The sequence below is a fragment of the Apteryx mantelli genome, chromosome 21 (genome assembly GCF_036417845.1).
Source record: "Apteryx mantelli isolate bAptMan1 chromosome 21, bAptMan1.hap1, whole genome shotgun sequence".
NCBI classification, from domain to species: domain Eukaryota; kingdom Metazoa; phylum Chordata; class Aves; order Apterygiformes; family Apterygidae; genus Apteryx; species Apteryx mantelli.
The window spans coordinates 12,631,642-12,644,192 of NC_089998.1; the positions used below are offsets into that span (position 1 = coordinate 12,631,642).

The 12,551-nt window shown below is 51.7% G+C and overlaps 1 protein-coding gene across 1 annotated transcript in view; it reads left to right on the plus strand.

Moving 5' to 3' along the window:
* Positions 1–11,097, plus strand: part of GRIN1 (glutamate ionotropic receptor NMDA type subunit 1) — a 39,977-nt gene extending 28,880 nt beyond the window's left edge. The window contains exons 18-21 of the mRNA XM_067308918.1: positions 542–651; positions 1,885–2,030; positions 4,684–4,794; positions 11,029–11,097. Of these exons, the coding sequence (XP_067165019.1) occupies positions 542–651; positions 1,885–2,030; positions 4,684–4,794; positions 11,029–11,097 (436 nt within the window). The remainder of the gene's footprint in view (positions 1–541; positions 652–1,884; positions 2,031–4,683; positions 4,795–11,028) is intronic.
* The last annotated feature ends 1,454 nt before the right edge of the window (positions 11,098–12,551 follow it).

The following is a 12,551-nucleotide window of genomic DNA, read 5'->3' on the forward strand; positions in this document are numbered from 1 at the left end:
GAAATTGGCAATAAGGTGGATTTTAATTTCTTGGGTCTCCCAGCCCCAAAATACCTTGCCCAAACCTGCTGTTCCCCATCATCTGCATTGCTCCATTTGGAAACTCAGCTTACAAATGGCTCTTTTTGGTAGTAGGTGGCCAGTTCTCCAGCTCTCAGAACATGGGGCAGTAGCACCAGGCAGCTGCAGACACCTACTTGCACCCACTGCACTGTGCACGCAGCTCATGGCCACACTGGCTGTGCACAGACAGTGTGAAAATGCGTGTAGGACATGCAGAAATGACCACTGCAGACAGGCCACACACACACATGCTCTCTACATAGATGCCATACATGCACTTGCGTGTGCCCTTAGCCAGGCATGCACACACAAGTGTGCACACACATCAGCCATTCACATGTTTGCAGGCTGCAAACAAATGCAGAGTCTTAGCGTGGAGGGCATGAACGCACAAAAGGCATGAAAGCCAGTCCCTGTGCCCCAGTCATCTGCATACGGTCTCCAGTGACTACTCTGTCCTGTCTCCTTGTGCTTTCAGGTCCCATGAGAACGGCTTCATGGAGGATTTGGACAAGACTTGGGTGAGGTATCAGGAGTGTGATTCCCGTAGCAATGCCCCAGCAACACTCACCTTTGAAAATATGGCAGGTTTGTTCTGCAAACCTCTTTCTTCCTCTTCGCTGGGTAGCCTGCTTTCACTCAAGACATTCTCCTCTCCTGAGCTCTCCTCTCAGGCCAAAGCTCTGCTTCTTCTGGGTTTGTGCTTTCCTAGCGCAGGAAGGCTGTTGTGTTGGGCTCCAATTCCATCTTGTCTGAAACAGTTCCAATTCCACCTTGTCTGAAATGGTTCCAAGAAGCCTCCCCGACCTTCCCTGGGGTGGCTTTCTCATCCATGGGTATGTCCTGCTTTGAACATTGCTCCGCTCCCTCTGCTGTGGCCAAACTGCAGCTGTCATGGTGAAATCGGAGCTTTCGCCAAGGCAGAGAGAAGGGAAGAGCACCTTCTGGGGAAGAGAAAGTGGCCGAGGAGGTGAGCAAGGAACATTCTTCAGGAGGGAGTGGGTGGCAAGGGGCAGCCACCCAGCCTTGAGAAGACTGTCCCAGGCTCTTCCAGGGCAGGGAGCAGAGAGCAGGAAGATGATAATTTATTCAGTGTTTTTTTTTTTTTCTTGGCCCCTGTTTGTAAAGACTGTGAGGTCCCCCAGATGGACTTTCCCTTTGCAGCAGTTCAGTGCTGGCAACCCTTTGCCCTACCCACATGTGAATGTAGGATTAAACTTGTCCAGGGGGACCCAGTCCTCATTGGCACCTCAGGGCCAGGGCAGAAGTGCCAAGAGAGGGAGCAGTTTGCTCCATCTCCCCAGGACATTCAGTGCTCCCCACCTCCCCATCCCATGGCTCCCAAAACACCACCCCTGTGGATTCCCAGATGGCCAAGGACAGCACAGCCAGTTCTGTGCACTGGAGTCCTTCCTGATGGGCTAAACAGGAGATCTGGCATTGGGTTTCTGGGACAACACAACAGTCTGGGGGGATGGGGTCTGTTCTGGTGCTGGCTACAGCACCCAGCATCCCAGAGCTCTGTGCCTGCCCCCGAGCGTCGCTTCAGCACCACTGATGCTGGTGGTTGTGCATGACCAAGAGGATCTTGCAAAGACACCCGGCATACCGTCACTTTGCTGCCCATCACCTAGGCAGCTGCAACACCTGCCCTGCTGTGCTGGGTTACCCTCCACAGCTCCTCATGGACTGTGGGGGGATGGTGGGGGGCCAGGGGGACCCTGGGTTGGAAGATGCTCCTCTTGCTCAGTGTGATACAGAGGAAATGAAGTGTCATGGTGCAGTTTCCATTGCCCTCTGTAACTTTCCTGCTTATTTCAGGTGTGTTTATGCTGGTGGCTGGAGGTATTGTTGCCGGGATATTTTTAATATTCATAGAAATAGCTTACAAAAGGCATAAGGACGCGCGGAGGAAGCAGATGCAGCTGGCGTTTGCGGCCGTTAATGTGTGGAGGAAAAACCTGCAGGTAGGACAAACCGTTTTTAGAGCAAATCTCCAACAGGTGCGTTTTCCATTCCTTCACCAAATCAGTGAATGCAGAGCTGTGGATTAGCATGGGGCCCTCTGTCCCCCACCCTGCACTCCAGTAACTCTGGCCAGGTGTTCCTGAGCCACCAGTGAGCTGTAGATGCCCTGCCTTGTCCCTGGGAGTGCTCTTGGCCAACGCCACCTCTCCTGGGAGATGAGTTGTACACAGTTCTGTCTGGGACAGACACCTGGCCCAAATGCCCAGATTTGTCCTCAGCTGTGCTCATGAGGGGGACCTGGCACCTTGCTCTGCTGAGGGCAGTGTGCTGGAGCCACATCTTTTTCCAGCTGAGCAAGCAGTGCCAGTGCTGCTCCTGCTCCTTTGCAGACACTCTGCACAGAGGTACTACTGTGGCTGCACTTGCCAGCAGAGGATGGGAGGGATAATCTGCTGCCACTGAGCATCCCTTCGCCTGTGGCTCTCACGCTGCTTAGGTGGAGAAATGCTCAAGTGATGGTTTCCAAAATGAGCCAAAGCCTCCCCTTCTCTCCCTGCTCCTCAGGTGTGCAGTAGCTATCTTTATGCCCAGGACAGATTCCCAAAAGAGGCGGTGTGTGCTCTTGTCTTTTGGAGACAAGGATGTCTCCCGGGATGGGAGCCAGCAATGCCAGTGCTTGTCAGCACCAAGATTCAGAGGGGTGCTTCCTTGGGACCATTGCTCTCCCCAGCATTTCCCATCACTAAAATGCCTCCTTGTCATGCAGGCAAGGGAAGCTCAGGAGGGTTGGTGTTGCCTGGCAGTGACACTGAACCATGGTAACGTATTTGAGCCAGACCCAGCCACCAGCCTCACTCTTCCCTTACCCCATTGCTCTTGGGATGAACCCTGGTTGCACCCTGGACCCCAGTTTAGGGCACCAGAAGGCTCTCTCTGAATTGTTGGGGCTGCTTTTCTTCCTTGGGGAAGCAAGCCAGCATTCAGGGAGCAACAGATCCTTTAGACAACTAAAGGAGACTGCCATTCACAGAATGAGTGAATGAAAGAGAGAGAACAATGATTGGGAACCCCAAAAGTGATGTCACCTGAACAAGCGAAATGAAATGGCCCTGTGGGAGCAGCACTGGCTGGGGATTACAGAAGGGCTGCTCAGGTGGAAGTGACCTTCCCGAGAGCAGTGAGGGGAAGCACAAGGCCAGGCTGCTATATCCTGAGAACTTGCTGGGTTCAGTTCACTAATACAGTATCGGAAAAAGCCTTTTTTTAAATTTTTTTCCTTTGCTTCCAAAAAGCAGCAGCACAGATGGGGTTAAGGCTGCTGGGACAGAGCACACTAGTCACACTGCCATTTTTCACTTGCCAACCTTCTAGAAAATACTGCACTGGGTCATTGGGCAGAGTCTGTGGGACTGTGAGCAAAGCATGCTGCCCTGTGGGGATAAACAGCCTCATGGTAAAGAGCCGTTTGACAATGTAAGACTTTTCCACAGGAGGAAACGTCAGAGCACTAGTATCTGGTACATTGCTAGAAGGTAGGCAAGTGGAAAGATTTATTTGTTAAAACAAACAAACAAAAATAATGGTTTTTGGGATCACAGTTTTGCCATGGCTATTTCCTGAGATGCCATGGAAGAAAAAGACATTTCATTCCATTCATCTTGCTTTCCTTTCCGTTTGTGCATGTCCGCAAAAGAGAGAACTGAGAAGGAGGAGCAAATGTATCCCCGAGCATGCTCTACGCACCAGCGGGATACATTTTGGTTACCCCCGTGCAGTAGCAGAGCCAGACCTGGTCACTCCGTCCCCCGTCGGAAAGGTCACACTCATTGGCACGAAAGCAATTGGGGAGGAATCGTTCTCAGCGCCCGCCGCAGAGTGCGGCCGGTCCCCTCGGCTCGCTGCCCCTGCACCATGGCGGCTGGTGCTCCCAGCCTGCGCTAACCAGGTCCGACTCGCTAACACCAATGGCTACATTTTTCAGTTCTGTTTCTCTTTCAGTTCATTCCGACCCCCTGATGACATCATAGCGCTAACGCTTTGCTTCCTCCCTTTCTTTTCCTTTTTTTATTTTTCTTTTTCTTCCAGTTTCCTTTTTTTTAACCCTTTTACTTTGGGAAAAAAAAAGTTCGGCTTTGCACAAATGCATCATTTAAATTTTTGAATACATTTTTTACAGAATATTCATACAATGACTTCTCTTTCAATGCAGTCCTTTCTCTCTCTTGTGGCACTAGGATTCAGCCTCAGAAAAGTCCCTGAGCAATTTTTTTTAGTGGTAGGTGCAGCATCTCACCTCTTGGTCTATCTAGCCTAGCGGTGGAAGTGAGGGGCAGGACGCTAGTCAGAGCATCCCCAGGTGCTCCCGAGGAAGCGAGGTCAGCTGTGCAGGCCTGGAAGCAGACACTGAGACCAGGGATATTCCCCAGAGGGGTTTCCAGTGCTCCAGATGCGAGGCTGGCCCCATAGCTGTGGCCGTGTGGCGGCCGTGCTGTAATTGTGGGTCACAGAGGCCCTTGGAGGACTGGGAGTGACAGAACATCTCCAATAGCTTTCTCACCTAAATGAAGGACATGACATGGGGCAGTATTCAAATAGATTTAGAGTTTCCAACAACACACTAGAGATCTAATCACTTATACATATTCATTTTAGGATAGAAAAAGTGGTAGAGCAGAACCTGACCCTAAAAAGAAAGCCACTTTTAGGTCCATCACCTCCACCCTGGCCTCCAGCTTCAAGAGACGTAGGTCCTCCAAGGATACGGTAAGAGGAAGAAGAACAATTCTGCCCTCTATCTTTCTCTCTCTTTCTCTCTTCTGCCATCCCATTGACTGCCACACACCCATCCCGAAGCTGCCAGTGTACATGCATAGCTCATGTTCGTCACCAGTCAGTCAGTGAGTCAGTGAGTCAGTCATCCCGTGTACCTGAAAGGATGCTGGGATCCTGGAGGGCAGGCAGGAGGTGGTTTGGAGTCCTGTGATGAGTTGGGAGATGCAACCGAGTTTTTGTTTTGTTTTGTTTTGTTTTGTTTTTTTTGCCTGGATGATTTCTGATGTTCCTCTCTGTGCTTTGCTCACCTTTCCGGTGCTGACCTTTTGAATCCAATGACATATTTTTTTCTGTTCCTGAGTGTTCCTGTAACTGTTTGTCATTGTATGCCTAAAATGATCACCCCGATTTAATTTGGGCACTGTGTCACCTCACTGAGAGCCATGCGTGTCACATTCTTTACATGTGATTTTTGTTTGTGATTATTAGCATTCGGGACATAGTCCTCAGCACACAAATGACAGCTGTCTCTGGTTATCGTCAGCAGTATTTCAGCTCTAGAAGAGAGACACAAATGCTTAAAAGAGGAAGTTTTAAAGACCCAACCTGGCTCAAACTGTGCACTTTCCACCTTGGAGTAAAACTGCTCTCATGTAACCAGAGAAAATTTACAAATTGTTACCTCTAAAGCCAGCTGTTTCCAAATGTGCGAACGTGTCTGCTCTTGCTAGAGCTTGAGACACACTTCAGCGTCAGGTTGGGCTGTTGGTCTGTCAGACTAAGCCGGTGTCCCTCTGCATGTTGCCGTCTGTTGTATGACACTGCACTGTGGCTACTCTGTTGTCTCGTGTGGAAGCGGGAGGTGCGTTTTGCTGCCAGATCTCCCGGTTAACGGGCTGCCAAAATCGCTTCCCTGGGTGACCGGCGGGTTTCTGCCCAGGGCTGCTCAGAGCAGGCTCCCCGCCAGGCTACGAGAGGCGTGATGCATGGTGGGGCCGGGGGGACGGAGGTGGCACCGGCGCGAGGAGATGTGGCCCCTGGCAGCAGGGCGGCTCATCCCCGGCTGCAGGCACGGGGGCACCTCGGGGAGCAGCATGTGATGCTCCAGGGGCTCTCTGGGCCATGGCTCTGTATGCAAAATGGAGGTGACTCCGTTTTAGACCAATGCAGGCTCAATCCCAAGAGGCTCCCAGGAGCACCCCTGGGACACCAGCCTGGGAGCCAAGGCCAGCTGAGCCCTCAGCTGGGCTGGGCTGCCACGAGCTCACACAAAGTGCTCCTCTCGTCCTGTCCCCTCAGGGCCAGCAGACTTCAGAGGGTGGCCCCATGCTCTTGCCAGCCATGCCCCATAGCCAGTGGGGAAGATGGGCATCCCTGTTATCACCTGTGCTGTGCCCATGCTGCACCTTGTGCTGGGCCTTGGGTCCCACCTCTCCCCACTGCCACAGGGACCAAAACCCAGAGTAGCTCTGCAGGAAGATTGCAGGTTGTGTCTTGATAGCCTGAGCCCAGACTGGGAGAGAGGAAAAAGAGGGATGGGGTGGGTGGTGCAGTGAGGAGAAGCTGGGAAGTGAAAAGAGAGAGGAGGAAGAAGAACAGGCAGGATGAAGAGAAAAAGGGGAGAAAACAACAGAAAGAGTTGGTGGGGGGCCCTCAGCGCAACTAGGGTAGACCCCACATTTTGTGGTGTTGTGTTTGATTCACTCTAAGATTTAGAAAACCAATGGATCCAGGCCTGGGAGAGCAAGAGCATCATGGCAAAGTGAGGGAGATCAGTGCGCACTGCAGGCACAGGAGCCGGTGACAGGACTGGGGGAGACGGGGCTGGTGGAGTCCATGCCCTCAGTATGGCAGTGCCTTTTCCAAGATGCTGGGAGCTGAGGTTACGGACACTGTACGCACCCCTGTTAACAGGGATACACCTGCCCACTCTGCCCCAGGAACCACTGCCTGGGGCAGCTGGCATGTGGCACCCTCAATTCCTCCTTCATTGCAGCCTTGCAGCAATATGAAGCATCCTGAGCCAAACCCCTCTTGGTGGTGTGGCTGCCCATGTCCCCACAACCACCCCAGAGTGCTCTCTGCCTCAGGGTAGGAGCATCCCCTATGCCCTGAGGTGTCCAGGTCCAAAGGTCTTCTGCTCCAAAGGCTCCACAGGCAAGAGGCAGAGCTGTGCTCTCCCCTTTTCTCATCTGGTGGGGACCAGCGCTCACCACCTGTGGGGCAGTGGGCCACAGGGAAGCCAGCAAAACCAGCCTTGCTTGTGCTTTGGGCTGTGGCCGTGCTCTTCTTGGCACACTTTGCAGGCAAGCCATGGAGGGAGATAGCCCCACTCATTCCAGAGGATGGCCCTCGCTCTGGTGACAGCTGCTTCTCTGGTGCAATCCCTTTATAGGTTATGGTGCCCCACGCCCTGGGTGCCTGTCGCAGTTGTCTGCTTGCAGTAGGGAAACATGGCCGGGGCCCCAGGATATGCATCCTCTAAAGGGATCAGGCTAGTTGGGCCAAGAACAGGCTAGTAGGGTCAAGATCAGGCCGGAGCCTTGTGGTGGAGTGAGCTTTGTTGTGATCTTGGGCTGGCCTGCTGGTTGCTCTGTGGGATGAGCAATCAGTGGGAGGGTGTTGTCCCCATCTAATGTCACAGCCTGTCATTTGGTGCCCTCAGCTTCGATGCAGCAGCCCTGGCTCAGAGACCTCAATGCCCTCCTGCTGTGGAAGGCCCCATGAGTACGTAGCATGCTGGGACACGTTGCCTGGGGTCCTTGTAAAGACAAGAAAGCAGTGAGGTGCTCTGTTTTATGATGCTTGGCAGAGCCATAGGCCCAAGCCAGGTCTCAGATGGGCAAGGCTTGAGAGCCTATGGGGCTGGAAGGCCAGACTGACCCCAGCTCCATGGGCTCTCCTGTCTAGCAAGCGAAAGATGCAAACCTGGTGGCCTTGCTTCTTTCCTTTTCGTTGTCTGGAGTTTTAAAAATGGATTCTACTCTGCAGCCCTGCAGAATGGTCCCTCAGGAGTGCCAGAGAGACAGGCTGGCACCATGGAGCCAAGACAGCCCTGGGAAGCTACCATCCCACTCTGAACGTCCTAGCGCCCACCATCACCCGAGCTGCACAGCCTCTCCGCGGCACATCATCCCCACCGCCCCAGGAGGAGATGCATGTGTTCCCCATAGGCAGCTCCTGCAACTCGAATAGCACTCGCAGAGCTGATGTACTGCCATCCATCGCAACCACCCACGATACTGCAACCCCACAGAAGCCATGTGAGATGCATAAACCACACAGACACCTTCTGAGCCGGCACATTTTGTACAGACACGTAACGAGATGCACAGATCCCTTAGCCCCCACTGCAGATGTTGTCAGCCCCCGCAGAGTCAAATTGCCAGCCCGTGGGTCCCCAAACACAGCATGACACATGTTCCACATCACCACCAAGCAAAGGCCCAGTGCTGTGAGGCAATGATCGCTCTATAATTGTTGGGATATTGCCAAAGCTGGTCAAAAAATCAAGGGGGTTCATGGAAAAGGTCACCTTTTCAATGAAAAATCAGCCATTCCAAAACCAAATACTTTTTTGCTGAAAAAAAAGTCTAGTTTTTGGCCCCAAACAACTAAAAATAGGCCAAAGACATCTAATTTTTTTAAAAGGAAAGTCGGCATTTTCTACAACAAGATTGCATTTAGCTGGAATCATAATTTTTAATTGAAAAAAAAAAACAATTTTTTTCCAGAAAACTTTCCACCAGACAGGGACTACCACATAAGCCCAGATTAGGTTGAAGTCATTTTTAAAGACATATTAAGTTATTGTCTATATTTTCTTCCTGGTGTCATTTAAAGTTTTTGGTGCCTTCACTTCACTTCCATACCTTAACATGTTTGAGTCTCTTCTATGGTTAATATTGATTAATTTCTTGGTTTTATAATGTTTGGTTTGGGGATAATTGCACCATCCCTGTAACATAATTTACCCTAAATTACTGATATGTGCTTTTGCCATTAGTTCTACTTTAACATAGTTTTGATATGACAACTTTCTTGTTTTTTTTTTTTTTAATATTAAAAATTGCATGCATGAACTCTACACAAAAAGTAAATGAGAATGTTACCCTGTGATAACTCTGTGATTGGAGGAGATATGCTTTCAAATCAAAAGTCATGTTCTTGTATTTTAATTTTTTCTGGCCAAATTCCCCAGTACGTTTGGTTGTTTTAGAGTCCCCCTTTGAGCTGTGCAAAGAGGCCAGAATGCCCCAGCCTGTCCTGCTAGATCTCCAGCTTCCCATCGCAGCAGCCACACATACACGTTTATTGAGGCACGCACGCACGCGCGCACACACACACACACACACACACACACGCAATTTTCTACCTGTTGCTTCAGGTCAGTAGTGCAGGGTTTTTAACAAAGGATCTTATTTTTTGCCCATTATCTTTTGTATCTTAAGTTCTTCCTTCAGCAAAGGCTGAAATCTTCTCCACCAGTGAGTCACCCAGCCTCTCCCTTTTCTAAACCATCTCTTCTCCTCTGTGGGAGCAAGGCCCTAGAGAGGTGGCTGCTGCCTCATCCCACGAGCTCACAGCTCATAGCTATTTTATTACGGCAGTCAGAAGCTGAGACTTTTGCAAAGAGGGGGCAGCTGCACCCATTTTGGGAGAGGGTCATTTTTTGGCGGACCTACAAAATGTCACAAAAAGCTGCCCAGGGCAACAGAGTAACTTGGGGTTCACCTCGGCCATTTTCTGTGCAAACAGGCAATGGTGAAGGTGTTACCATTTCAAACAGCAAAGCCACAAAGGCAACAACAAGGAATTTCTTAGAGGCTCCAGTTTAATATTAATTTATTTTCTGAATGAATGGGTGGATGCACTGATCCCATGAGATATTCCCTCAGTGTTAGCAATTGGCAGCATGCCCTTGGCACACGTACCAGAGGATTGGGACCACACTGTCTCTGGCCCCTACCCCAGCAGCCCCCCACTGAGGCGCCATGGTCCTTGTGAGGCACAAAACACTCTGGGCAGAGCAGAGAAACTCTGAGGAGCCCACACAGTACTCTGGGGGACACCAGATTTCCCTGAGTCAGGAGCTGGGGTGTATAGCCATGCAGGGTAGCCACAGTGCCAGAGCCACCAGCAGCACTATGGGGGCCACAGTCGCCACCAGCCAATGCAAGACATGGGTAAAGTCCTGTCAGCAAAGAGCCCCTCCAAGAACATAGCAAAATGGCAACCCTCCTAGGTAGCATGGTGCAAGGCCAAGCAAATGTCACCACAGAGGGTCTGCGCAGCAGTACAGAAGAGGCCCTCTCAGGCCCTGGCATCATTTTAGGCCCCCTGGAAAGTAGTGCATGATGCTCCATGCCACCTGGTCTTGGAGCAGGGCTGGGCAGGCCCAGCTCAGCAAGTAAGATTTAGGAGAATGCAAATGGAAAAGGAGGGAAATATGGTAGAAAGAAAGGAGGAAGGAAGAAAATAGCTGCCCAGCTTTAAATCCCTGGCTGTGGAGGGAGAACTTTTTTTTTTTTGCCAGTTGAAGGGGGTTTCTGCTCTCCCTACTTTACTTGCTGGTGGGGCTGTGGTTGGGGAGGTCTCTCCAAAGGAGTGTTTGCCAAGGCCCCCTCCGTAAGGAGAGCAGAAACAAAAATCCAGGCCATATCTCAACACAGAACTAGGATGAATTTTCACATTGCCACATGAATCTCCAGTTTACTGCAAAAAAACCCACACTGCACGTTTCCTCACCTGCATGAAGGGAAAGTCAAAGTGGAGTCATTCAAGCAAGGAGGTGAAATACCCTGGCCTCAAAGCAGAGCTAGATCTGGCACCAGTCAGATGTTGAAACCCAGCCTGACCCTCCAAACACAAGTTCAGCTGGGGGCTGGGCTGATGAGTCACAGACTTTGTCTTGTAGCTCTCCCAGAGCATAGACAGGCTCGCTCAGCAGGCGACATGGCTGCCACGTTCTGCAGAAGCTGTGCTGTGCTCCTGCGCATCCTCCTCCCCGTCCAGGTGTAGAGTGCTTGGAGAGTGTCTGCAATGACCTCTGCACAAGCTTGGATTGCATTGGGAAGGGGACCTCAGCCAGCAGCAGGTTTTGGGCCGTTGCCTGACCCCTGAGTGATATCCTGTAGGGACACACGGGATGTAAATAGACATAGGAACAAGTGCCAGAACTGCCTAACACTTTTTTCTTCTTGTCTGTGTATTTGTGTGTTGCAGCAATATCATCCCACCGACATCACCGGCCAGCTCAACCTCTCCGACCCCTCAGTCAGCACTGTGGTGTGACGTTCTTCCTGGGGCCATCAGTCCTAGCCCAACACAGTAGGAAGGCACAGCCAGGATTGCCTTTCCAAGGGACACTGATGGGTTCTTCTGGGTGATATGGGAGGAAAGCATCCTTCATCCATACACGGTGACTTCATTGTATATCTCCCTCCCTTCCTAGGCCTGCTGACATATTCATGCCCCAGGGTGCACCGCAGAACCAGGACACAGTTTGGATTTCGCTGTACAGAGATAATTGCTTCCAACCTGTGCTGTTGTTAATCAGTATTGCCACTGACTAGCTATGTGCAAGGGGAATGGACTTTGAAAGGCACATGGTGCCTGCTCTCACACATTAGCACAGAAGAGATGGTGCTAGACTGCTTACACGTGCTTCACTTTGCAGGTTTTGTGCTTCTCAGCATAGGCACAGACCGTCAGACCTGCGCTCCACATTTCACACCACCCTTGGGGGCCCCCATGTGATGTGTTCATGGCCCCAAGCAGCTGGAGCAGTCCACACGGTGTGACAGGCCAGGCACATGTTCCTGCTGTGCTGAGTGATCCACTGTGTCTGCAACAGGGAATGGAAAACGTGTGTTCTGTTCATCGTCAGCAGATAAACTCCTGTTCCTCCCTTCCACCAGCCTGTGCAAAAAGCCCATGGCTATGATTTGTCTCCTGTATATGGTCTGTTTGAGGCAGGAGTGCTCCTAGTCCTGCAGCCCTCATTGGCTCCCCCCACGGCCGTGTGCCTGTGCTAAAACATGGTACTCTGGAGCTCCTAATGTGCTGTCAGCCAAGGTCCTGGCTCCCCACATCTGCTGCTCACAAGACATACCCACAGTCTGGCCATGCCCAGCACGTAGCCCGCACACCATGGCTCTCATGGCCAGGAGCATTTCCATGGAGAATGGCTCTGGGTGGTTGCATCGACCTTAAGCAAAGCTCCATACTTGCCAGCACCAGGAATGCAAGGAGAGATGCTGCTGCCTGAACTTTGCTGGGTGCTTGCTGAGTGCCATGACATCTGCACAGAGGCCACCCAACCCGTCTTTGGTATCCGGACACCACAATAGGTGCTTGTAGCACACTGGGCCTTCCCTGCCACACTCACCAGTGGTGCAAGCTTGCTGGCAGCCTGTGTGGCAGCCCTGCTGCCCCAGCTCACCTGGCCGCATCTGCCTGAACCCACAGGCATGACAAACCAGATCCTGGCTCAGGAGAAGGGAACCAGATGAGGGTGACTGAAGTCGTTCCTCCCCACACCTTCCTTCCCCTATGCATATGTGCTCTGGCACCCCACCAGACAACAGGCCATGTGTCAGCATCCCTCAGCACCCTCCCATGCAGGTGCTGTGAGTGCGTGCAGGGGCACCAGCACTCTGGAAGCATCTGGAACCGACCAAGCTGGTGATGAGCAGCTGCAGCATGTGCACGAGCCACACTGAATCCCACCTCCTGTGAAGGTGGAA